Source organism: Idiotropiscis lumnitzeri, chromosome 16, assembly GCF_059441095.1.
Source record: "Idiotropiscis lumnitzeri isolate Australia: NSW breed Sydney's pygmy pipehorse chromosome 16, RoL_Ilum_1.0, whole genome shotgun sequence".
Classification (NCBI taxonomy): Eukaryota; Metazoa; Chordata; class Actinopteri; order Syngnathiformes; family Syngnathidae; genus Idiotropiscis; species Idiotropiscis lumnitzeri.
The window spans coordinates 10,713,417-10,738,470 of record NC_142406.1 but is presented as its reverse complement, the minus strand read 5'-3'; the positions used below and the strand labels follow the sequence as shown (position 1 = coordinate 10,738,470).

General features: G+C 42.8%; 1 protein-coding gene and 1 long non-coding RNA gene across 5 annotated transcripts; both read right to left on the bottom strand.

The window, feature by feature from the left end:
• On the bottom strand, positions 1 to 23,954 carry LOC148321385 (uncharacterized). Of its 4 annotated transcripts, XR_015839384.1 has the most exons (5): positions 23,931 to 23,954; positions 18,870 to 18,942; positions 9,701 to 9,804; positions 4,975 to 5,054; positions 1 to 4,708 (listed from the first exon to the last, which is right to left on the bottom strand). It is a non-coding gene; the product is annotated as an uncharacterized LOC148321385 (long non-coding RNA). The 4 variants fall into 4 exon arrangements; XR_015839382.1 differs by having other exon boundaries at positions 1 to 5,054; positions 9,679 to 9,804; XR_015839383.1 differs by having other exon boundaries at positions 1 to 5,054.
• On the bottom strand, positions 19,483 to 20,955 carry snx10a (sorting nexin 10a). The gene is made up of 6 exons (XM_088278509.1): positions 20,715 to 20,955; positions 20,538 to 20,624; positions 20,365 to 20,465; positions 20,179 to 20,277; positions 19,908 to 20,105; positions 19,483 to 19,835 (listed from the first exon to the last, which is right to left on the bottom strand). The coding sequence occupies exons 1-6, from the start codon at positions 20,745 to 20,747 to the stop codon at positions 19,703 to 19,705; spliced, it is 651 nt and encodes a 216-aa protein (XP_088134635.1). The 5' UTR covers positions 20,748 to 20,955; the 3' UTR covers positions 19,483 to 19,702.
• Positions 23,955 to 25,054: the final 1,100 nt, after the last annotated feature.

Genomic DNA, 25,054 nt, shown 5'->3' with positions numbered 1-25,054 from the left:
ACACAAAAAGTGTGATCGTTACTTTATCATTCAATGATTTATCATCACGAAGTCCAGCGCAAAGCAATATAACGGTGTTGAGTAACCAACCAGCACATCCAATCATTTGTACTCAATAAAGTCAAGTCACGGCCGCTCCGGAGATGCTCAAATGAACACAATGTTATCGTTCAAATTACATTTTATTTCTTTCGTCACGTCTCTCAGAGTCTCCCGAGCTATTGCATGTTTTGCTCCTCCTAAGTGTATTGCATAAGAGATACCCAAATATTATAATAGCAATTGTTTCTTTCGTGATGTACTATACCACACATAAATAAACCGTGTCTATGATGCAATTCCACCACATTCCCAGCACTGAAACAACCGCCTGCGCCCAAAATACTTCAGCTGAAACACCGGAAAAGTCGATTTTATCATCCCAAATATATGGAAATGATGTAGATGCATGATTCATATAGACAAACCCTGAAATAAGTCATTCCAAATAGGTCATAATAATTATAGAGAGTGCTCCTTGTCGGCCATTATCATTCAAGCGCATCTTTGCACTGCAAGGACAAAGCAAACCCTTGGATATAAGCACGCGAATGTGTGCGTGTGAGAGACAACAGAATGGAGCTGAAGTTTAAGGTCAAACTAAATGGCTTTTAGTTGAGTAGAGTAAGCCTACAGGAAATGGATATGTCATTTGTATTATAACTGCCAATATCACATTTTTTTTGGACCTCTCCCAGAATGCATCGATACAAAACGTCATTTGAGTTGTGTTATATGCGGTTATTACTGTCATAACACAGTCGTTGTATAACATGCTCGCGGATGAAGGTATAAGAAACAAAAGTGGCTTGTTGAGCTATTATCATAAGAGCGACCCACGTGTCTCGTTTGACCTTTCAGTCCACATGAATATGTTTGTGGATGCGAGTTAACACATCCACTTCATCAGAAGATGCAACGGACAGTAAAGTATGCAAATAAAACTAATAAAATAAGCGGTTATTTCCTAAATTTAATATCAGTGATTCAGTTTCCAAAGCTCCCAATAAAACACAGTAGTAAATGGCTCGTGGGTTTAACCTGACCATAAAGTTAAGTGTTCCTAATAGTTATAAATGAGTGGCTGCCCAGTTGCGTTTGTTTATTGGCTGACGTCCCTCGGCCCTCACGATGCTTCCACTCGTACAAAAATGAGATTAGACTCTGACATTGGCCCCACATCATCCGCCGACGCGGCCGTGCCGTGAACTCTAACCCGGGCGAGGCGAGGAAGCTCGCTCGTGGCAAGCAGAGGAGAGCGCGCTCCCAGAGTTACGGGCGCGCGCATGCTTTCCTGGAAGCATTTGTCATTCAAGGGTGCCATCTACCGGCCGAAAAACGTAACGACGTTGCCATGCACTCGCTGGCCATATTATTATTAAAACTATATATATATATATATATTATTTTTTTTTCTTTTTAAAATCGGATTTTAAAAGCAGCTACGTTTATTTGGACTCTTCCAGGTTCTAATTTATTCCTAATATTACTAATATATTAATTTATTCATTAAATTATTATTAATATATTTACTAGTAATATGTTTGGGTAAAAGTGTTGAGAAATATTAACATACACATAACATGACAATACGTTATTCATTCTTTCACCTTGATATTTGAACAATTTTCCCAAATTCACAAAATTAAGATATATATTTTTAAATGTTGTTTTTGTGCATGTGCTCCATACTATCAACTATTGTAAAATCAATTTTAGATTTACCAGTAAGGAAAATGGTGGTAATGGTGAGTTTTCAAACTGTAAAACGATACATGCCATAAATGTGTGTCTTTTTATGGCACGGGGGGAACAGTGCTTCAAATCGTTCTATAACTGTCTGTGTTCCCGCCATATTTGTCACAAGTTCCCACAGAAGCGGGCACCTGTTGATCTGCGAAGGGTCGAGAGGGAATCTCAAAACTGTGAAAAGCTAAAACAGCCACATATGAGTTCGGTATACGTTCAACACACAGAACCAAAGGCATGCAGAGGTCAAAGGTCACTTTGGCGAAAGAGTTAATCATTCATTTATTAATATCAAACAGGCTATATGTGCACCTTTTGAGAAAATATGCATTTTATGCTTTGATAGACAAATTTTAATCTTGGGCCAGAACATCAATTTCCATGTACACAACATAACGTGTACGTGGAAAATAAAAAGTACGTTTGCCGCACTGTAAAACTGCACTTGAAGTGTTTCTCATTAGAAGTAGCTTTCAGCATTATGCAGTATTTTACTGATACAAACGACTAAAACGGTAAAATCACTTTATTGAACTATTACCTGCAAAAACTTTTTGAATGTCTATAATTTACATTAGGTCACATGAGGGGGAGAGAGCTGCAGGGAAAAAAAAGCAGGTCTCTTTTATATGCAGCAGCATTTTATTGCGCACACTCACGACTTATATCCTGACTTTAACAGGTTTAAAGACTTAAGACAAAAGGTTTCGAGCGTGCAAATGTGTGTGTGTGTGTGTGTGTGTGACGGGTGGGGGTCAGGGCTGCACATGTGGGTCAAGGCTCCATAATGTTAGACAGTTTAGGGTTTTGTTTTGTGTTAGTTTGTCCTTTACAGTTTATTAGATTCTGTTGTATTTTTGGTACAATGGTCTTATACGAAATACACCAAATAGAAACGTATCACTTTGAAAGGAAATTACTGGTAAATAAAGTGGGGAAAGACTCATTTCAGTCGCATTCTGCCATAAAATTGATTGACAGGATGTTTTCAAACAGTTCCTATACGCCTTATGACTTGGAAGATGAAGCAAGAAAGAAAAAGAAAATCAATACATTGTTTTGTCCTTGTATTACCCAACAGTTATGAGTTAGGGTCAACAGTTTTTTTTTTTTTACGTGCTCTTCACTGTCAAAATCACAACACTGAACACTCGCTGTTATAAGTAGATCTTAATGTATCCATTATACACCATGTGACTCATTTGACAACTGCTTCAATAAGGTCAATGTTCAAAGAGAATACTGAAAAACACATTTGCACAAATGCCTGTCAATAATTACACACAAATATGCATTAATGAAGATGAGTATGTGATTCATTTCTTAAACAGCATGTCGAGATAAATTTGTATTTCATATTCAAGGTCAAAACAAAGAGAGGTGATCAAAATTACTTAACTTGAGATATTCTTTTTTTCTCTACAGATAAGCTCTTAAACAATTATAACCAGAATAGTGCGATTATTAACTATAATAAAATTAAGAAATGCCATTTATTCCAAACTAGAAAGGCAAGTTTGACCTATATGGGAGTCCACATAGACGTATGAGAAATTACAATTTTTTCGTCATTTTCTTAGTGGGTGCAGTACTTCTTTCCAGCCACTAGATGGCATTAAAACCTAAATAGTCGACCGCAACACAAGAGGCCCCGGTGGATTTTGTCAAAGGTCACACTGGATTCTGTGGCCTTTCGTATGACATTTTTAGTGAAAACAACGAGTGCAATATACAGTCTTAGTCTTTTTGCTTATGGTAGACACTAAAAGCCAAAATGAAACAACAAAAAGTGTGTTGATTATTGCCTCAGAGAACCTTTCCCAAGTTAGCTGACAACACTCTTACAATGTCCCAAATAGTTTCCAATAAAAACTCCATGCGCATCATCTGGACATAATTTTTTTTACTTCCCAATCATCTGAGCTGCCATCCTATTAAAGGGAATTAAATGCGACGTGTAGGCAGCTTGGGGCAGACTATAATTAATATCAACTGTTTACTGCGTCGTCGTGGCCCCGTTGGTTAATGGCATTGTTTATTGTGTTCCGGGGGACCACCGCTTCCGCTGCATCAATCCCGGTGTCAGCGGCCGGGCCCCGATGTCGTCGAGGAGTGATGCTCGTGCGTGATTATAACAGAATAAAAGGGGCGTAATGAAGTGCTTTCCGCCCTGATATTCTCAGTCAGGCACCTCCATGCTGCCTTGATGGGCTTCTGCGCTGTTTTTTTTTTTTTTTTTCCATCATAAGGTTCATGGAAAGTTGAATTGTTTAAAATGCTAATAGCCTGACAATGGGGAGCATCCTTTAAATGGTGCATCAATATGTAAATAATAGTATATGTTTCTATATTTGACATACGTGTGCTGCTGTGTGGATAGATAGGCTCCGTACATACTGGAGCGAGGGAAGAGGGTGGGGGACTAATGGAACAGGTTGCTGGTGATTAATTGAAGAAATAGAGAGTTGATTGTAGTAATTAAACAAAACAAGGTAGAGCAAACGACTGGGCTGCCATCTGGGCCCGCAGGCGGAAAGCACGTTCATTTACCCACTGCCAAGCGCACCATTTATTTATCCATATGAAGATAGCAAAGAAGCGGCTGGAGGTCGACGACGTGTGGGAGTTTGAATATTTTAGACATAAAGTGAGTAAACATTTGCTTCGAGAGCAAGATTAAGACTCGGTTCCACGTTGATGCAATACATCAATATGCATTTTGAGCACATTTTTTAATCGCCCACGTTGGCTACACTTGCACAACATAATGACTGACATATGAGTCTTTGAGATGGAGGTCGTCGCAGTGAACTCAACTCAACTCACTCGACAACAAGCAGCAGGTTGGCAAACGGTAAACAACTTGAAAAAGAGGCTTCAAGCCGTCAACTGCCGCTCCCAGTTGAAGCTTACGATCAAACTAAACATAAAACAAACAAGCTTTTGTATGAAATAAATAACTTTGCCTTAAAGTCTGCCAGATAACACATCATGAGGTAATGACATTGCAATTTATAATTCATCAAATAAATAAATTACTGAATGATTCTCATTGGCGACGGTAAAAAAATGTTTTGTGGATTAAGTTGGGACTCTCAAGAGCAGATGCACATCACGTCATGTACACTGGATAACATTTTCTAAATTTAATTCCACATGGTATTAAAAGTCTTGAATGTAACTTACCTTCAGCTGTAGAACGCATGGATACTCACAGGAATTTATTCTTTATCCGCTGCGAGGAACTGCCATAGTTTTTCTTGTTCCTGGATAAGATATTTAAAGATGAGCGTTAATATCTTTGCAATGCAGAAATTGTGATCCAGCTCGCATATCTTATTAGATGCTGGTGTACCTAATATTGTGGCTGCTGAATTAATTTAATATTATTTTAAAGCTAGTCAAAATTGAGTCAACTCGCAAAACTGAAAATGTAAATGACCACAATTGCATTCCGGATTTATATCACGACGTGTGCAAATGCAACCGCACGCCGGCCCGTAAAACAATTATGTTAAATATGTATGTTTGTCTCAAACACGGCATCACAGTGTGATCATCTCGGCCCCGGAGTGATGCCATGATGGAGATTAGATGTGCAGAGAGGCGGAACAGAAACACAGATGGATCTAAATAATTAACACAAGCACATTTCGACAAGCACACGTATACGCACGCACACGCGCGCGCACACAAACATACACTGGCTGCGCGTTATTTTTGAAGTCACTCAACCATTGGGTAAATCTGGTCTCTTCATTTTTCCGGGCCCTTCAGAGAGAAGTGTGAAGGCTGCGGCGTGCACATATGAAATTGCTTACATTATATGCTGCAATGTTTTTCCAATGGGCTGGAACATATTAAGCTGAAAATGAATAGCAGGTCTCCTCGACACCATGTTGCGCTGTGGCTTAGCCTTCACTTCCCCGTCTCCCTGTGCTCCATCATAGCGACAGCTGTCACTTTTAGAGCGGCTGTCGCCTTGTGTGTGCACTTGCCGTGTATGTGTGTGTTTTGCCTTAAGTGTATGTGTGTGTGCCAGTACATGTGCGGTGGCCTTCTTCTGCAGGTCATGTGTGCAGACAAAAGGCTCACATCTGCCTGACTCTGGCTGGAAGGGGAGCCATGCACATCTGTTTGGGGTACAAAGCAGGAAGCCGTTTCAATGATGTGCATAAACACCCTTATCGTAAATATGGCGTCTTTTATGTAGCCCAGCAGGTACATGGCGTATGCATTAAAGCGTTGGCGTTTGGATATGTATATGTGCGTGTGGCCACATATGCATATTTATGCATTTGTGTGTGTCAGACTGGGGTAGATGGGGGGGGGCTCATTGGTATGCTGAGTGAATCCAGTTCCCCTGTGGTGCCGGGTGGGATAGGAAGCATCTGTCACCTCTGCAGAGATCCAGCATGCAGCCGACTTAACCCTTAAAGTGCTGCATCACCTGAGGGCGAGCGAGAGGAGGGAGAGAGATAGTGAGAGAGAGAGCGAGAGACAGAGGAGAGAGAGAGAGATTTCTATTGGTGGAAACCTCCAAGTGGGCGGGGCTCGTGACAAACTGTGAAGAGGACTGATGGATTAAAGGGAGGAGCCAGCGCATACATGCATGACCTATCCTGGTGGGGACGGGGGGTGTGGCCTTGTTGCCGTAGAAACCTAATACCTTGCTGAGCTATTGGTGGGCTGAGGAAATTGCTGACATATAGCTCTGCCTCACTGTTTCCTCTCCATCTCTTTCTCTCTTTCGACTCACCCTTGGGCAAACACACACACGCACGCACGCACACGTTGTATTTTGCCCCAACACGAGTGTTTAACAAGAGGTATCTATCCATCTATTCAAATTCTACAACTCATTCCAAAGTCCATGTTGCGACTGTCACGTGCCACTGTGTTGTAAATACAAATGAAAGAGAAGATTCTTACGGCTCTAAACGCAGCTGTCAGACGTAATCAATGGCAAAGTAGCGAACATTTTATGGTACAGTCAGCAAAAGAAAGAAGCCCTTTTGCCTTCCTTTTATGTGTGTGTGTGTGTGTGTATACACACATGTCCTCCGGGTGTCATTGAGCTCCGGTATAAATCAGCTGGTGTGCGAAGGTCTGGCTGCGGTAAATTAGCTCGGTTTTAATTGTGTCTGTAATAAATGACTATAATTAGTCAAGGCTCTTTCTCAGCCTCTACCGCCCTGACATGATCATCTTCTGAAACCAAAGCACATCTCTTTGCCTTCTATGTGGCCATACTTCATCTCGCTATGGCCTGGAGGGACAGGAGGGATCTTCTCCTCATCCAAGGATGCCCCCTCGTCTTGGAAAAGCCAAGTAGACAAAGGATTCTCCTTTTTGTCCGTTATTAGCCTCTGCTTGAGGATGGGAAATATAATCTAATTTGGGAATTAGGTGGGTTTTGCATGGTAATTGTGACAATTCTACCTGGATTTAAGTGATTTTTTATTTATTTATTTTTAGGGGGAATCGGTGACATTCTTATTATTTATTTATTTTGTCTTGGATTGCGAGCAAAGGTTTTTGGCATGAACGCACTTTTTTAACAACAAATTCGCAATATAATTTCTTCATTTGTAATGTCTCTAAATAGTTGCCATTGCTATTGACGCATTACATAATGTGCATTAATGTTCTGCAAGAAACACCCGTATGGCGTCAAGTGTTTAAATTTTAAGTCAGTCGTATTGCCAAGAGGTCTGGCTTCTACTTTCATGAGACGTTCCAACCAAGTGTCAATCAAATAGTCAAACCAAGACAAAGAAGCTGCTAAACAACCTCCCACTCCGATATTACATCCGCTAAACAAATACATTTGTCGTCGTCTTGTCTTCCAGTCACAGATACAAGTTTGCCACAAAGGGTGAGTACAGGACAAGTCAACCTCTTTGATAATGCCTAATCACCAAATGGGCGTGAGTGACAAAGGGCGGTCCCAGTGGCTTGTGACATAGCTGATGGGCCCCGCCTGATAAGGTAGGACAAAACTGAAAAATGTTGCTGCAGGGGGATCTATGCGCTGATTAGGACAGCGTTCGATCCCTCCGAGCGCCGATTCATCAGTGTCCACCGGCAGCCGTTGACGGCCTTCTCGGGTGTCAACGTGGTCACATCGCTGCCGGGACCTCGCCAATCTCTGTCAGGCGGAATAAGCGTCCTGAGGGTTGGAAGGGGGACGGGGGAAAGTCGATCTGCTTTCATTCCAACGCCACCAACGGAGCCCAATCTAGATGAACCGAGCCGATACAGTTTGCGCAAGTGCACAACTTCCGCTGAAACTGACCCCGCTTGCAGGCCAGTCCATTTGGAGACGTGACTTGACCCCCCCCCCCCCCCGCGTCACCTATGTCACCAATCAGGAGCACTTTGTCAAAGCACAGGTAACCGTGACGACTCTAATCCCTCGGCAATCGGCCGCTCATTCATCACTGCTGAGGGGGGAGGAGGAAAGGGAGAGGAGGGAAGAAAAAAGGAAGGGGAGGGCTTGAGAGGCACAGACAGGGCCAACAGTGCAGACAAATGGCCCCCAAAATTCAGTATTAATCAGCTACTGATTTGCTGCCCCTTTAAAGCCAATACCACTTAAGGAATGGAGATAGGGAGGAGGAGAGAGGTGGCGGAGCGATGAGGGGAAGATAAGCGTGAGATGGAAAACAAGAAGAGATAAAGACGGAAAACAAATGAAGGAACGATGGCCAAGAAAATCAACGGAGAGTAGCTTATTGGAATCTCCTGTTGCCACAAGGTGAAAGGCTGCTTAAAGTGGTCCCCTCAACACACACGCACACTCATATTGCAAGCCGTCCAACACCCCCCAACTCTTGTTGATTTGTCACTGGAGTTGATCAATAGCTGTGATGGAAACAGATTCAGCTCAGATGGATTAAACGTCCCAGTGGCTCTGACGTTATTTTCCCATTAAAAGAAGGCTAATCATTACACGCGTACACACTCAAGTACACACACTGAAAGTATATACATATTTATGTATACATACATTGCTTTCATTGTAGCGTTATCGTCGTTTTATACACACAATGATGGCTGCAAAAGAAGCTGTGAAGTGCCAACAGTGGGACTATTGATTTAGGCCCGTTTTTCTCACCAACACACATGAAGGTCTGAAACGCGAATGAGGTAAGGAATGAAAATCTGCAAATAGTGCGACTTTTATGTATTTCACTATTTTATTGTAATAAATAAATGTAGTACTTTAAAAATAAGACAGTAATACGGTGCTTGAGGAAAAACAACCAATTAAAGATGTCCATCATTTGTGGTGCACTAGAAGACATACCCCCATACCTTTGACGTCTTACCTTGGGCTTCAAGAGCTTTGCTGAAACTATTGCGGAAGATTAACACACACGCAAACACAGAAAAAAAGAGAATTGCGCTTGTGCACGTAAATGTGGCTGTGGATTAATTATTATTATTATTTTTAATTCTTATAATTAATGAAGTGAGGCTGCTTTCAAATCAGTCGCAACAGTTTACATTTATAAGAGAAAAAAACCCACCAGTAAAGCAGACAATTGCCATACACAAACAATAAACAGATACAATCATCATCAAAACATTTTTATGCTGACATTGTAGCAAGAAACCATGGAATTATTTGTTATTATATAGAAAAGCCTCGGGAGCGGGATAGAAATGTGTTTGTCAAATCGTCTATGGCCATCATTGAATTAGTGAGACATCATATATATATATATATATATGTATTTATATATATAGTACAACAGTCTAGGAGCGAGGCGGTTCTGTATGTGACGCAGAATACAACAGCAAGAGGAAGGAGTGAGGAGAGAAAAGAGAAGGTGAATGATAGCTCTGCAGGGAGGACGCGCGCAACCATCTGCCGTTGATTACCTGCTGTTTGCTCTCCGCTCACCTTCCTTCTCCTCTCCCTCCACCAGCCAACCTCCTCCACCAGCAGCTCAGCGTGTTTATGTGGAGAGCCAGCCGAGACGCCGGGGACCCGTCTCGGCGTGCACACTGCAAAGCAAGCAAGAAAGTTTCAGTTGATTTGTGACTTTGCGCGTTATTTTTACACCGCTCGCCTGACTCCGCCGGGGTTTGGACACACATGCCTCCTCTTGTCTCGGTGTCGCTAAACAAATGAGCGCACACAAACACACGGAGCGGCCGTCTAAGGGCCTCTCTAATGGATTCTGAAGATTCCAATTTCCCCTCTGCCACCAAAGACAGAAAACCCTCTGAGCTCAATTACCCCTGTCTCACACCAGACGAGACCGCAGGCACACACACTTGGACGCATCCTTTTTTGGTCATCACACACACATGCGTGTGCACCTTAAGCGGTTGTGACATGCCGAGGATCACACAATCGGAGTCACGCAAGCAAAGTGAGAGCAGTATTAGTGGCGGGTAGATTTTATGTGATAGGAGGAAGGAGTAAAAAGAGGGTCGGGGGGGATGAGATGGAAGATGGGAGGAAGTCAAGCATGGAGGAATACGGAGACACGTACAACTACAGGGCTGAAGAAAGATGTTGAGGGGCGATACAGGACGTGCACGCCTCTGGCTTATATAGAATCCACTCTTCCAGAAACCTTATTAAATTCTACAATTAGCTGAATGTCTCAGGCTATAAATAGGTTCACTTTTCCCCATTGCGTGATGTCAGTCAGTGTTCCGGGCTTGGAATGCTGGGGGGAAACAAAACAATTTAAATTATAGCGAGGCTCCCTCTTTGTCTGGCTACCCTTTTAACGGGATAATTACTAGTCTATTCATTCGCGCTCAGCCAGGGCGATACATCACATCACCATGCAGCGGCCTTGCTTTCCTGTGATAAACGTCCTTTAAAGGCGGCAGGGGGGCGGGGGGGGGGGGGCTAAGGGGTTCACCATTGATATCAGCTCAGCGTCTGCCACAGGGTTGCACCAATAGTCGCTTTTACAGAATAAATAGCCTCCTGCCAGAATGTGGAGAACACGGGGCGAAGTGCACCTTGCTTTCCGAGAGTGACGCCGACACCTCCCCATGGGGCCTGACAATGAGGAAATGAGCAAGAACGGGAATGAAAAGGAAGAGAGGGAGCAAAAAGGCATCTATTATTCAGCACGGCCCGATCCCCGCGTACGCGCGCCATTAAAAATAGGAAATCCATAGCGGAGACAAATGGCTTCTAAATGAAGCGCTACAGGAGGAGAGCGGAGATAGGGACCCCTGTCACATGCGTTTTAATTGTCTCCCAGGGCGATAAGGGGGATTTATCAAATTCATCATGCGGCTGAGGCCCGTTGTGCACAAGACGAAGCCGCCAGGCACGTGTTGGGTGGTTTCAAAGATTCCCGCCTTGAGAAAAGGGGGATGAGAGCAGAGCTGTCACCGCTCCAAACACGCACTACAGCTCAGACGTCCGCCAAGGCTGAACTGTTAAAAAACCTGAATGGAAATTGCGCAGAAGGATTGTAATTGCATTAACAACACTTTTTTTTTTTTTTTTGCAAACATTGATGAGAATGGATGCGTTGTCACCGAGTTAGAAAGACCCACAATGTCTCTGATTTGCATATGCAGTTGTTGACATGCATTTGCTTGTTTTTGGGATCTGTTTTTGTTCCCCATTGCTGAGCTGATCCAGGCAAATAATCATCAGTTAAGCGTGAGACAAAAACAACATTATACCTCCGTGCCAACGAGCCCCAATGTCATCCAGAAACAATTAAAAAGCCTTTAATGAGCCACACGGAAGCACTGGGTGACATGTTCTATAGACGTTATAATGAAGATGGACGCTTTAGTTTAAGTCATGCTCTTTCCTGCCGGGGTAATTATTCACCTGGTGCTCCGCAAGGCCACCACACACGCATTGTGAAAAGACGGGGGTGGAGGGAAAAAAAAAAATCTACATGCACCTTTCTGATTTTCAGAACAGTTGTGACCAAGCGAATCCATTTTTCAAGGAGCTCAAAGATTTAGCTTCATAAAATTATTCTTAATATCTGAAAATATTACACACAATATTACATGTGGTTGTTTTGGATGAGACTGAGGTCACTTTGTTATTTTATCATTTTATATATCACATCTATGTGCTCATACGTGAACCAAAAAAGAGGAGTCATACCAAATGCATTCATCTATTACGAGGCGATCTCATCAACTGGCAGTTGACATCGCTTCAAGGCAACAGTAAGAAAACTACAAGAGAATGTTACAATAGCATAGCATTCTTATGTCTTTCACGCACCAGCAAACTCTGCCTTCCAAAAATAAACCGTCATTATGATCCATCTCCCACTTGTACAACGAGGTAGACTTGCTGCTAAGGTCATGAAAAATAGTTACAGGCCGCACCGTATAAGCTGTCAGTCAAGCCCGGGATATAAAATCACCGTTGGAGCGCTTCAGTCGAAACCCCCCCCCCCCCCCCCCCCGGCATCAATCAAAAGGGATGACAAATTTAGAGGGAGGCGTGTGTATGGGGGTGATTGGAAAGACTTGAATGTGACCCACTTGCAAGATGAGATTGGATTGGGATTTTTGGAATAAGTGGTCAAAAAAAGTGATGCAACAGTAGGCTTTTGAACCCCGGAAGGACAATAAATAGTAACAAACATATTTTATGTGTTTTTCCTCCCCTCACGCTATATTAAGTAAGATTTTGCTCAACAATATTGCTTTTAAATAAATGACTAACTAAATAAATAAATAAATAAAAATAAAATAAATAATAATAATAATAAAATCACTGATTAAGTCATTTTCAGCCACACAAAAATGGGTCTTGAATGTTTTTCACTTAAATAGCGCTGAAAAAAATTGGGTCAAAAACTAAGGTTACATTAAAGTCAAAAGTTTGGGATTTGAAAAATAAAAAAATTTAAACTGAAAATTCATTGCATCGATCTGTTAATGTAACAGCAAAATGTAGCACAACACTTGTGCTATCTCTCATCACCTCATTTCACCTCACGTTGCTGCCACTCGGTGCATTTCTCCTCTTGGCGTTTGCAAAATGGCACCCAGTGATAAAGATTGCGTCGAAACATTATAAACGACCCCATTACGTTAATGGCGGAAGAAATTGGGGTATAATTAGCGAATGGGTGCTTTTTATGATCGTTACAATTAACCCTGGCTGTTGTTACAGGTGACCCTCGGCGTGGAGGAGCCCGCATTAAATGACCCACTGCTCCCTCTGAATCAAATGGATAGAGAGGGAAGAAACACTGGTGAAATCATCACAGATTGCAGTAATAATAACTACCTATGTGAGTGCGTGTGTGCGTGTGCGTGTGCGTGACCGTATCTTAAGTGATGGATGAATGACAGCGGGCATGGCAGCTCATCTTCTCCTAGGCGACAGGGTGACAAAGTGAGATGTTACGGCGGAGAGACAGCACAACCACCACCCTGGCAGAAAGGTATCTTTCACGCACACACACGCACACGCACGCACACCTTTCTATCCTTTTAGCCTCACCTCTGTCTACCTGTCTGCACCCCCCCTCCATGTTCCCTGAAAGTGAGCTGTCTCCTTGTCTTCCCCACAGCATGAGACCTGATCCCGTCAGACCCCCCGACCCCCTTTTCGCAACACCCCCCGCCTCATAATACCACCCATTTCCAATCAACGGCAGCGTCATGAATATTTCACACACCTGGGGAGGGGGAGGAGGCGTGTCCCGTCGCCTGGGGGAGGAGGTGCGGGTGGGGGATGGAGGGGTCTGAGAAGGATGGTGATTTAGGCTGTCGGGGCGTCTGTATGATGGCGAGATGGGAGCTCCTCTTCCCGAGTCAGACATGGCCAATAAGTCATTAGGGGGTGGGGGGAAAAGAGATGTCCAGGAGAAGATGTGGCAGAAAGGAGCAAAAGGACTTTTTTTTTTTTAAATTTATTCTACTGTCCCCCCCAGTCTTCCCCACCCCCTTCATTCTGTCTATTCTCTTTCTTCTGACCCTCTCCTCTTCATATCTCCTATTTTATTACCCCCACACTCACTCGACACCATCTTCTCCCGACACCGCACCCGCCTCCCGTTCCTTCCTCTCCTTCCATCTGTCTTGCTTGCTGCAGTGCCCATGCTGCCAGGCAGTATAAATCACATCTCTGGGCTTGGCTGCAATGGGCCTGAAAATAAAAAGGTATAAAAGTGTCAGGATGAGCTACTGGCTGGGGGGGAGAATTCCTTTATGATAGGTCTAAATCCTCACACACACACACACACGCATGCACACACACACATGCAGACGGAGGAGGATTGCTTCTGTGATGCATGCACGCGCACAACATATGCCTCCACACCGAGATGCACCCCTCTCCAACAGACTCATCTGGCTCTTTTTCCACATGTTACTTGTAAGACAAACACTCTGCCACACATCATGTTACAGTCTTTGTCAGCAGCCAGTGAATAAAGACATCATCATCAGTTCACTTTTTTTTTTGAAGGAACAGGTCTTATCGGGCTTAAAATCGTCTTATCGGTCCTTGTTGACGGTCCGCTTTTAAACTGCTCAGTAACAGCAGTTTGCATGCATTGTACTTGGGTGATGTCATCCTCTAATATTTACAGTACTCATTTGACGAGCGGAATTGCAATTTTTCTAGAATTTGCACATTTTACTCGCCCAGTACGTTTTCGTTCTTATTGAACCAACGATCGAGCCATGGAGATTCTGAATCTCTTTTGCAAAGGGGGCCCAGCACAATCACTTCACATCAAGGAAACTATATCATTATCCTAATGTCAATTATTTTCACCTTAGTCTAAATTGGTTGGATTTCATGGTCAAATCAAGTTTTTTGGCACCACAAAAAACTGTCATTTGGACAGGGGTGTGTAGACTAAATATCCACTCTACCGTACTCCATGCATCACAATACTATTCATATGTTCCTAAAAGTTGGGGGCAAATGTCAACTCCTGTTCCGTACTCCTTAAAACAGTTCAGACGGATTTTCCCACTGGATTATCAAATAAAACGTGAGCCATGATAAATTTATGATGTATGGTTCTAAACCAATAATAAACTGTTACGGTGGCCTGTAATGTATTGAAATGCCTCTGTTGGCAGACATGTTGTTAAGGTAAATGGCTGTGGGGACTGGGAATTTAGATGAGTAAAAGTGAAGAGTCCATCACTCGCGCGAACCCAACCTACAGCTCAGTACTCCTTCAAGCTACATCTCCGCGTGCACTTTGTCATTTCTATTAGATGACAACGCGTGCGGCAGAGGAACACACGCTTGTCGTAAGTAATGCTGATAAAGATGAGCACCTCCCTGGAGGAGGGGTGGTGGGGAGTTTGTGGCGACGTGTCAACCAACAGTGGCAATGCTTAGGCTTGATTTGCTGTTTTAACTGCATTGATCACAAACGCAAAAGAAAAGCGTGCCAGGCTGAAAAATAGAAGCGGAGTGCCTCCCCCCCCCCTGCGCACACACACACATACACACACCCACACACACACAGCTCCCTCCCACCTCCACCCCACACCCTTGGGTGTGTGTAAGTGGGTGAGTATTTATGTTCACATTAGCAGGCCTCTGGATATGCCTGCACACAAACACACACACGCACACACACGCACACACACGCACTCAAATTGGCTCATCCATACCTGCATTAAGCGTAATAAACCTTGCTCTGATGAGCAAGCTCCCGTCGACCTTGGAACTCTGAGGAAAGACAATGCAAGGGGAGCCATGCTGTGAAGGAGGGGTGGATAAGAAGTAGGGAGGCATGAAGGAAAGTGGGGGATTAACAGATTAGAGGAGGGAGGGAGGGAGGGAGGTAGAGAAAAAGAGTAAGTGAAGCTGCTCAGTATGGGGCAGGAGGGCAGCGCCCGCTCGCGCTCTTCATCTCTGCTCATCTTGAATGCAAATGCGATTTCCATCCAGCGCCGTTGTGAGGCTCGTAACTGCTCCGGAGAGAAGCAATTACAACGGCTCCATTCACTCAGAGAGAAAGACACGCATGGCTAGAGGAGGGTAATTAATAAGGAGATGGACGGGATGGAGGAGGAGGTGGGGAGTGGGAATCTGCACAGGCTCCTCCAGAGAGATTGAAGCAGCGCTATCGATCGTCACGGGCGGCCCCGCGGTATTGACACGCACCGGAATCGACCCGACGCGTAACTTATGACCGGCTTCTCATAAGAGAGGTCAAAGGTCGTGTGTCTCCTCGAGTGTCTTTTGAAATATCTCCTTGTTACTTTTATTCCATTCAATTAGAAGACTTCGGCCCGATATGACCTCACACGCATTGTTCCTCGCCGCCTTCTGTCGAACAGATAGCGGCAGTGCCGGGGCCTCGGTGAGGCGAGGCGAGGCGAGGCGCGGCTGGCGCTGCGAGGTACGGCGGCAGCTTTTATTGCAGTCATTTAGGCCGGTAATATGTCATCTCCATTAGCCGAGTTTTAACACTCTCAGATAGATGGCCCTGTGACATTTATCTGCGCACGGGTTGTATTTTAGTAGTTAAATGGCCGGCGATGTGCAGAGTGCGTGCAAAATGAGTATGTGTGTTTAAGGAGTGCGACGGCAGGGTGAGCGGGGGCGGGAGCAAGATGCATTGACTTTTAATGATACGCCATGCAATAGCACTTTAGAGGTAATAATCCCAAATACAATGCATGTTGCCACCTTTGACCCCTGTCGAGAAGGGAGAGACGGGAGGAAGGGGAGCGGAGAGAGCCAAGCGTCGCTCCTCAACAGCTGAGGTGTGGCGAGTCAGGCCTACAGCGTCAGCAGAAAGCAGAACCACAATGACAGGGGAGCTAATTAACGAAGCAGCCCGGAGACAGAAGCTGAGACTTGACGAAGGAGCAAGTTGAGGAAATTAAAAGAGAAGGCTAGATGAGCGTGATGGAGAGTCCGAAGCGGGACTTGAGTGGGAGTTGTGGCGACTAATTGCGTCTATGGATTTTGCCGTTGTTGACTTTTGAAAGGGCCATTCCCAGTGGCGGCGTCAGGTGAGAGTGGAAAAGAACTAATAACTCAGACTCATAACTAATACCAATATACAGTGTTGAGGTTGAACGCAATCTGTTCGGGACCACTAATCGCCCTTTGATTTGCTCGGATAAGGAATCAATTTTCCAATAGGAAATAATGAAATGAACTGAATTATAGCGTTCACGGTCAAGCTGCTTTAGGAGGCAAATTTTAAGTACATATTAATATTCTTAACTGTAACAAGTGTACAAATAATTACATTCATTCCTGCTGAGTGGGTGCTGGGGGGGGGGGGGGTGCACCCTGGATTGCAAGATCACCAATCAATCAGAGGGCACATATCGACAACCACTGAAGCTCACATTCACACCATTGAACGAGAAGCTGAAGAAAAGAGGAAGTCAGGGGAAGAGGGAAACAAGCAAGATTGACAAAACAAATACGGCAAGAGAACACGTTCAAGAGAACGCCGATGGTTCTTTGAAATGAGATCATCAGGTGTGCCATGGGATATGATCTACAATAATCTCACTCAACAGGTCCCCAAAAGTCATTTACTCTAAATAATGTCACTTACATGGTGTCAGCAGGCACCTGGTAGCCCCCTCCCCCCCAAAGGAGCACATGAGTAGCCCGCGGGCTTGTTCCAAAACAGTAGCTCAACCGTGATGAAATAGAAAGACTCGCAGAAATTTATAGAAATGGGACTGCGACTGTTATTGATACGGCGAGTGTTGTGCTCAATGTTCTCGTGATTTGAACATCATTACTGATAAAGGAATTTAAGAAAATGTCATTCCAGAAGTCTGGAAGTCTCACAGAAAAGTACTCGGGCTTGATTAATTAATCAGCTGGCCCATAATGGCTCTTAAAATGGCCCCATTTTTTTGTCACTTGTTACACAGTGAAACATTACAAGATGGAGGACAAAAAAATTACATTCAAACAACCTCCCACCCACCAAAATATTGCCAGATTTTTCGTTCTGCTACGAGAAAAAAATTCTGCAAGTCATATCAGCTGATTAATCCGTTATCGGAATTTTTTTTCCAACAGAATATCGCAATCAGCATCAGTCAAGCTATAATAACTAAGCTTCTAAAAATCAAGTTACTTTTTCAAGGTCACTAGATATGCTAACATTTCATGCAAACTCAAATCCATGAGAGGCATAACTTTCTAATCGTGACGCTGGTATTGTAAAATCCTGTCCACAACGAGACATGGGCACAAGATCGCTGTCGTTTTGCATCAAACGGTTGGCGTTCACCTGTCTGGACGCGCCCAAGTTGACTAATGTGACAGAAAATGAACAATTAAAAATATCAGAGCGACCCAGAGCCTCGGCATTGGCGGTGCTTTCACAACTCAGTGGCCACCCTAATTGCTTTGAAATACAATTTGGGCTGGGCCTTTGTTGGGTGTTTTGGAGGTATGAAGTGCTTCAGTGCACACTGGAAATTGAGTTATAAATTACCAAGCTGAAATAGATATGGACGCTGAATGCTTAATATCTAAATGTTAGATCCCCCTTCGCCGCCTGATGCAGATGCATGTCGACGCGAAGATGGCACCACTTGCAGCGACGCACTGACCGCGTCTGAATAAACAGCCATGTTTGGTTTTCATAGGACGTGTTGATAAGGTTAAGCTTAACTCCAAACAGAGATGGCGCCTTCGGCCATAAAGGCAGCATATAAACACCAAGAAAGAAAATACGCATTTTGGGCGAGTGCAGTCATCCCATAGTGAGGCAGTAAATGTGTTTTCGGGCGAGGCGCCAGAGTGTTTGTCGCGTGTGTACATCTCAGGGCGAGTGTGTGAAGTCACTGACAGCTTCATTATGACTCGTGCACATCCAGGGAGAGATGCGCAATGGGCCGGGTTTACTGTCGGGCTGGCCCGCGTCAAATCCAGCTGTTGATGGGAGGGTTGAGGTGGGACAGGGTGGGACAACTGCTGTCTCCTTTAATGAGCCGTCGCTTATGTCATCGGCTTTCAATTTACAGAGCTGTCCACCACCTCCGGCTCTCATTCGCTCACCCTCTCTCACATTTGCGTCGTGTTTCTTGCGAGATGATTTCCCACAATTGCGTGTTAGAGTAATTAATTTGTAGGCTTCGCCTACCTGGAACGCAGTCACATGGCAGATGTCTTTCTTTGGTCGCCAAACAAGTAGCAGGTTGGTTGATGCGGCACACCTGAACATGCAGAGGTATAAAGATTTAAAGTCTGACAGATACAGTGCAAGGGAATTATCTTTAATAAAAAAAAGAGAGAAAAAAAGCTTAACACCTGTGGAAGTATACTTCATGATTTGTCATTCAGAAAGGTCAATTATATATATATATATATGTTATAGTATTACTATACCATTACTAAAAGGTGCATAATATTTTGGCGACAGTGCTGTAAATTACCACATCAAACCAAAAATATTAGAAATCATATCCTAGTAAGTCAATGATAAAAGAATTGATATCAGACAGCAGGCAAACAGCATTTATTATGACGGCAAGTGCTAAATGTCTTCTGATGTCAATACTCCCTCTACTGGGCTGCATTGTGCACAGCTCAAGTCAGAAGACTGAAACAATCAGCACAGGAAAATATTTTCTTCAAAAACAGTTTATTCATCCTTTATAAACAGATCAGAAAAATATTCCGATTTTACTCTAAAACCTCCGAAATTCCTAAACAGACCCGACTGACCTCGGCTTCAGAGATAAAAAAAATATAAACATAGGATACAATTAAGAATTCTTAAATGTAGATTTACTATACATTTTTTTTAAAAACAAATATTTTTTGTACACAAGGAAATAATTGGCAATACGTTAACAAAAAAAATTAAATCTTATTAAAAAAAAAATTTGAACAAGGGGGAAAAAAAAAACCAACTGTTTTTGGACACTAACAAAAGAATTCACTTCCTTGCCCGTAGACGTCGAACATCGGGGTTCACCGAGTTGTTTTGTGGACGACTAAATCACAACTGCACAATTCTGCATCTCTGTCGGGCGACTCGAAGAAGTTGAGGGGGCTTCCATGAATGGTGCTGTCTACACTTAAGCCCAAGCCTGACGAAGAGGTGCTGTTGGGAGATACATCACATCAATGCCAAGTTGCTTGTTTTTAGAATCCGTAAATAAAATTAAATTCATACCTCTCACAGTCAGAGTCACATGAGGCCTTATCTTCTTCCGATGTCGTAACGCAGCCGCTGTCAAAGCACTGAATGGCCTCAGCCACCGTGTACCTGGTCTTGCCAAGAGCGCACCTCTGCATCTTTTTGACGCTGAGGCCCGACTGGAGGAACAGATGGAGGCGACTGTCTGACAACAGCAACGGCATGTGGAGAACACTAGGACGGAATTGAGACGCCATTAGGACATCGTCCATGAGGTGTGGCGTCATTTAATTTGGGAGGAACGCACATTTCTAAAAACTCCTGCAGGCCCTTCATCCTTTGTCTGACCTGCTCTACGTTCCGCATGCTGAAAAAAGGATTCCAAGGGGGGAGCTTGGGGATTTCTCTGGAGGAAGACGGGAACATATCAACTTCATTATTCCCACAGAGAGAAGACGCCGCGGAAATTCAATTCAGGGATGTGAGCACGTACATAATTAGAGCGTTTTGTTCCAGGCAACGACGCAGCCAAACAAATTCTCTGTAACGACGCCTCACCGCCGAAGCCTTCTTGCGGAAACACATGCTATTTGTCTGCGAGAGGCCGACGACATTAGCAAACATTCTAAACCAACAATGACAGACTTAGAATGTGATGCTACTCACGTGAAGACAGATTTCATAGTCAACATGCGTGTGCCAGTGGTCATGTTTTTGGAGCCTTGGGTTTCCAACAAAGACGCTGATAAACTCCTTAAAGTTGGAAGAGAGAAGAAAAAATTAAATCAATGGGCGATGATGAAGATCATTGAATAGTTGCAAGTTAATGCTGCGGACACTTACAGTTTTGGCGAGGTTGTCAAAAATGCTGTCCATGGTATAAACCTACAAGATAACATATTTGAGTAAGATGCAAAAACAAACGATCATCCTAAATCATCCAAAGGGCGTCACAATCACCTTCACTGCTACTCTAAACACTGACCTTTATTTACAACCCAATTCTAACAATCTTTCCGTGAAACAGATCTAGGTGTGTCAGAAGTCTTCCAGGACTGGTGTCATAAAGTATATTACAAACACAAACTACACTTTCCCCATTACAATATTATGCCCCTAGAGGAAGGAACGGTAACTGCAGCCATTTAACACCCCCCCCCCGCCCCAAATGCATTTATATACTTACCCTGTGTGTCAGGCTGTCAAACAATGAGCAGAGCAACTGATGGGACCCGTGAGATAAGTCCTAGTCATCCACGGTGGTAAGTCATGGATCTTGGAGTGCGAGAGTCTGACGTCGCCAAGACAATGCGAGTTCAAAAGTTAAAGTCCTGTTGATCGCTTTCTTCCATGTGAAGGGTTTTGTCCACTGCGAGTTTTTGCCATAGGGACAGACAAACAACCCGCAGTTCTACAAAGTGATCCTGTGCGTTTGGTGCGAGTTGTCGCAGGACAAAATACGCGTGTGCATCTGACAGTTCCTGGCCATGAATCATATCACGCTGCTGAAACAATTTTCTTACTTGCCGGTGAAATTTGTTCCTCTCTCTAAAGCTTTTCAAGGACACCCGTGTTGAAGATGAGAACGGCATCAAGATGGCTGTGACGGCGGAACTGCTGAGTATCCAAGAAGAATCCTCCCAGGAACTTCTCCTTTTGGATTTAAAATATCTCACAGAAATCTTGCCCAATCAGATTTAAGCCTGTGGCACCATGTCGATCTAATCTAACCATGGCCTTGAAAATGAGTAGACTTCGCTGATGGGAAAAAAAAATTAGCCATAGGACGGTTTCCTTAATGATATTTCAAATTAATCCTCAGTCGAAAGCCCATGATGATATAAAAAATATGTTACATTGGTTGCTTCAAGAAAAATGTATTCCAGCCAACGTCGACTAGCAAAATGCACTTGTTGGCATCTGCAGACATTAATAGATTTAATAAGAGGTGGTATTTAATGATGGCTCAAGCCAGAGCAGGTACCAAAACGCACAGCCAATCATGATATTCACTCAGCGTTTGAATTATAAGGTGAGAGGTGTTTTATACGGCTGAGGTAGTTACACAGCTAAAGGACTCAGGACGCGCTGCCCCTTTCAGCTGATATAAGCATAAAGGCGAATAAAAAGGGCACAGGAGGTGGATTTTAGCACACGACACCAAAACGGGATTAGAAACAATAAAGCCTCTTTTGCACACAATCAGCACTAATGCAGGCCAACCAGCAGAATAAATGCATCTATTATAGTTCAACAGTTCCAGGAGGAAAAAAAAAAAATTAATAAATGGAACGCACCAATTGATATCAAAATGTGACACTTTTACTTGGATTCAGGGTCCAATCCCATTTGACTTGTTTTCTGACACTAAATGAGCAGAAAATCATCTGGGAATCGAGCCCAAGCAGAGTCAATCAATGAGCGCAGATAATGCTGTGACCAAACTGCACTCTGTTATAGGTCACATGAACTCACAGACCATTTGCAATAGACTATTATGAGGACAAACCATTTGTTGTGCATCTTTTGGGACGATGATTGTTTTCCCAATACTTAAACATTTACGTTGTTTCCCCTCAGAGGGCTGTTATGACTGCAAAATCATATCAAAATGTTTTATTAGCTCAATATAGTGTTGAATATATACAATAAAGATGGATAATTTGTTTGAGAAGAGAGGGCTTTCCTGCTAAAGGTCCTATTTAAAGGTGAGGTCAACCCCCCCCCTCTCAAAAAAAAATCTTAATGCATTTATGCAGCCCCGTTTGTAAAAACAAGGCATTCTGATTAATATTGTGTTTGTGGAATATGAGTTAAGTGAAATCTCCCGGTTTTTGAACATCTCCGGTGGGCAGCCATTTTGCCGCTTGCTGTCGACTGAAAATGACATCACAGTCGCTCAGGGGAGCTTTGATTGGTGGCAACCTGAGCCCTGAATAACTGTGATGTCAGTGTCAGTCAACAGAAAGTGACAAAATGTCCACCCCGAGATGGCGAAAAACAGGTGGTCCTTGCTGCTTAAATCATAAACACAATAATAATCAGAACACCATGTGGAGTGAAGACGCATAGAATATCATTGCAACAAACGTGTTTTTGGTTGACTTCCCCTTTAATGTTAACTTTTCATGGAATTAAGCTTGAAATGTGAATCAATATGTAAAGCATTGCATCACTTTGTAATCATGTTTCAGGACAGTGTTCTTGGACTATATTTAGAACATTTACCTGGACAACGTTTAAGTATAATTTTATTGTGAGGCCATTAGTTTATACCTTTTTGGATAACACTTAAAATACGAATACACTTATGACATTATTTTTCTTAGGAAAAAAAGAAGATTGAAGACACTTGACGTCAACAAAATCCAAAGACGAATTAAATCAGTTTGTAAAAATGAATACTTGTACAAACCAACACACAATATGTTTATATAATTATTCAAGTTGCTGTTCCTACCTTTCCCTTGTCGTCCTTACTAACAGAATCCGGTGGAATAAATCAAACGCTCATTGCGACCTCGCCAACTTTCTTGCTCACGCGTTGTCCCCGCACACGATATTAAAAAAAAAATAAGCAACGCAGTTTACGAGCTTAAAAAAGTAGTAATGACTACTACAATAGGGTTAGTTTTGGAACCCCTAAAAAATAAAAATAAAAAGCTTACAAATGCACACCTGTCGTTCCTACTCGGCACTCCGAGGGAATTAGTCGATAGTTAAATGATCTCACCTGGTCAGCCCAGGGGAGGGGCGGGGGACTGTGACGTCACGTAAACATAATTATGCATAAACGACACAAGTAAAAACATTGTTTAAACTCGTCCTCTGTTAATACAGATACTTGAGTAAAAAAGACATTGTGAAACATATGAGCCTCAAATTAAATATAGTTGATTGAGATTAAGTTTGAATTCATCTGTTCCATTGAGGCTAACGTTTCACTGCAAACCTGAGCAGAATACATAACTTTGTATATAAATATCTAGATAATATAATCCATATGTTTTGTTTTAGCAGATTGAGAATTCAATAGAAAGAAAGAACTGTGTAAACAACCTGATTGTTGCTCATGTGCTGTTGACAGAACCCCCAAGGACACTCACTTGTCTTGTGATACACTCGTCCTGGAAAAAAAAAAATATATATATATATTTTGGAACCCTCAAGATAGTGATGGGGAAAAAATACCTTAAAATGCAATGCAGAGCTTTTAAATTAAGTCAGAAAAGAAAGTGTTGAAAAAAATGGTAAATCAATTATAATGTTCTATTTGGTTCCTAATTATTAATTCAATTTAATGAAAGTCATCACTCAAAAGTTCACTTCACTGCCTTTAAAATCACTGGAGACTGAAATAAGCAACATGACTCATGGCTTTAATCACTGTCATTGACGCTTGTAAATTCACTTTTTCTAATTCCCACCACATGGGAAAAAATTGTTACTGATACCCCTCCAAATAAAAAAACACTTACCAACACTGGCCAAGCTATTGAAACAAACGTCCAACCAGGAAGGAAAGCTCAACAGTAAAGTCAAGTAAGGAGTTTACCAACACCAGCTCTCATAATTTGCATACAGTAGGGTCTTTGTGGTGGGTGGAGTTGTGGCTTTTCCAGTTGTGGGGTTTAACTGTTGTGCTGCAATTGCCAAATCATTTAAAACACTGCATGACAGTCCTGACAGCTGCGCCCAATATACAGATCCGTTTATGCAGTTAAATTAACCAAAATAATTCCAAATAGTGGAGATTCACAGAAAAAGCCAAACGAGAATACTATATAGAAACTTGAGTATAGCAGCATATTAAAATGAAAATTATGCTTTGGTTTATGTATAGTAGCCACATGATCTCAAGAAATGTCCATACGCTGCATCGATTAGATTCGTCGCAATCCAGACACGAATTGTTCTATCCAAACGCCGATGTGAACTTTTCTAATCAAATTACACGTCTTGATGCCAGACTGTATGAGAATCTTTTGGAAAGCATATTTGGACATGCCAGAAATAAAAACGTTGAACATTCTTTGGAGAATTTGAATATTCTGAGGGAGGGCTTAATAACTTAATTACTAAATAGTTGACTGTTCAACCACCGTTGCAAACTTAACATAATGTGGTCTTCAAAAGGTAGAAAGACACAGCAGAAGCAATGACGGATGTGAAAATGGAGCAAA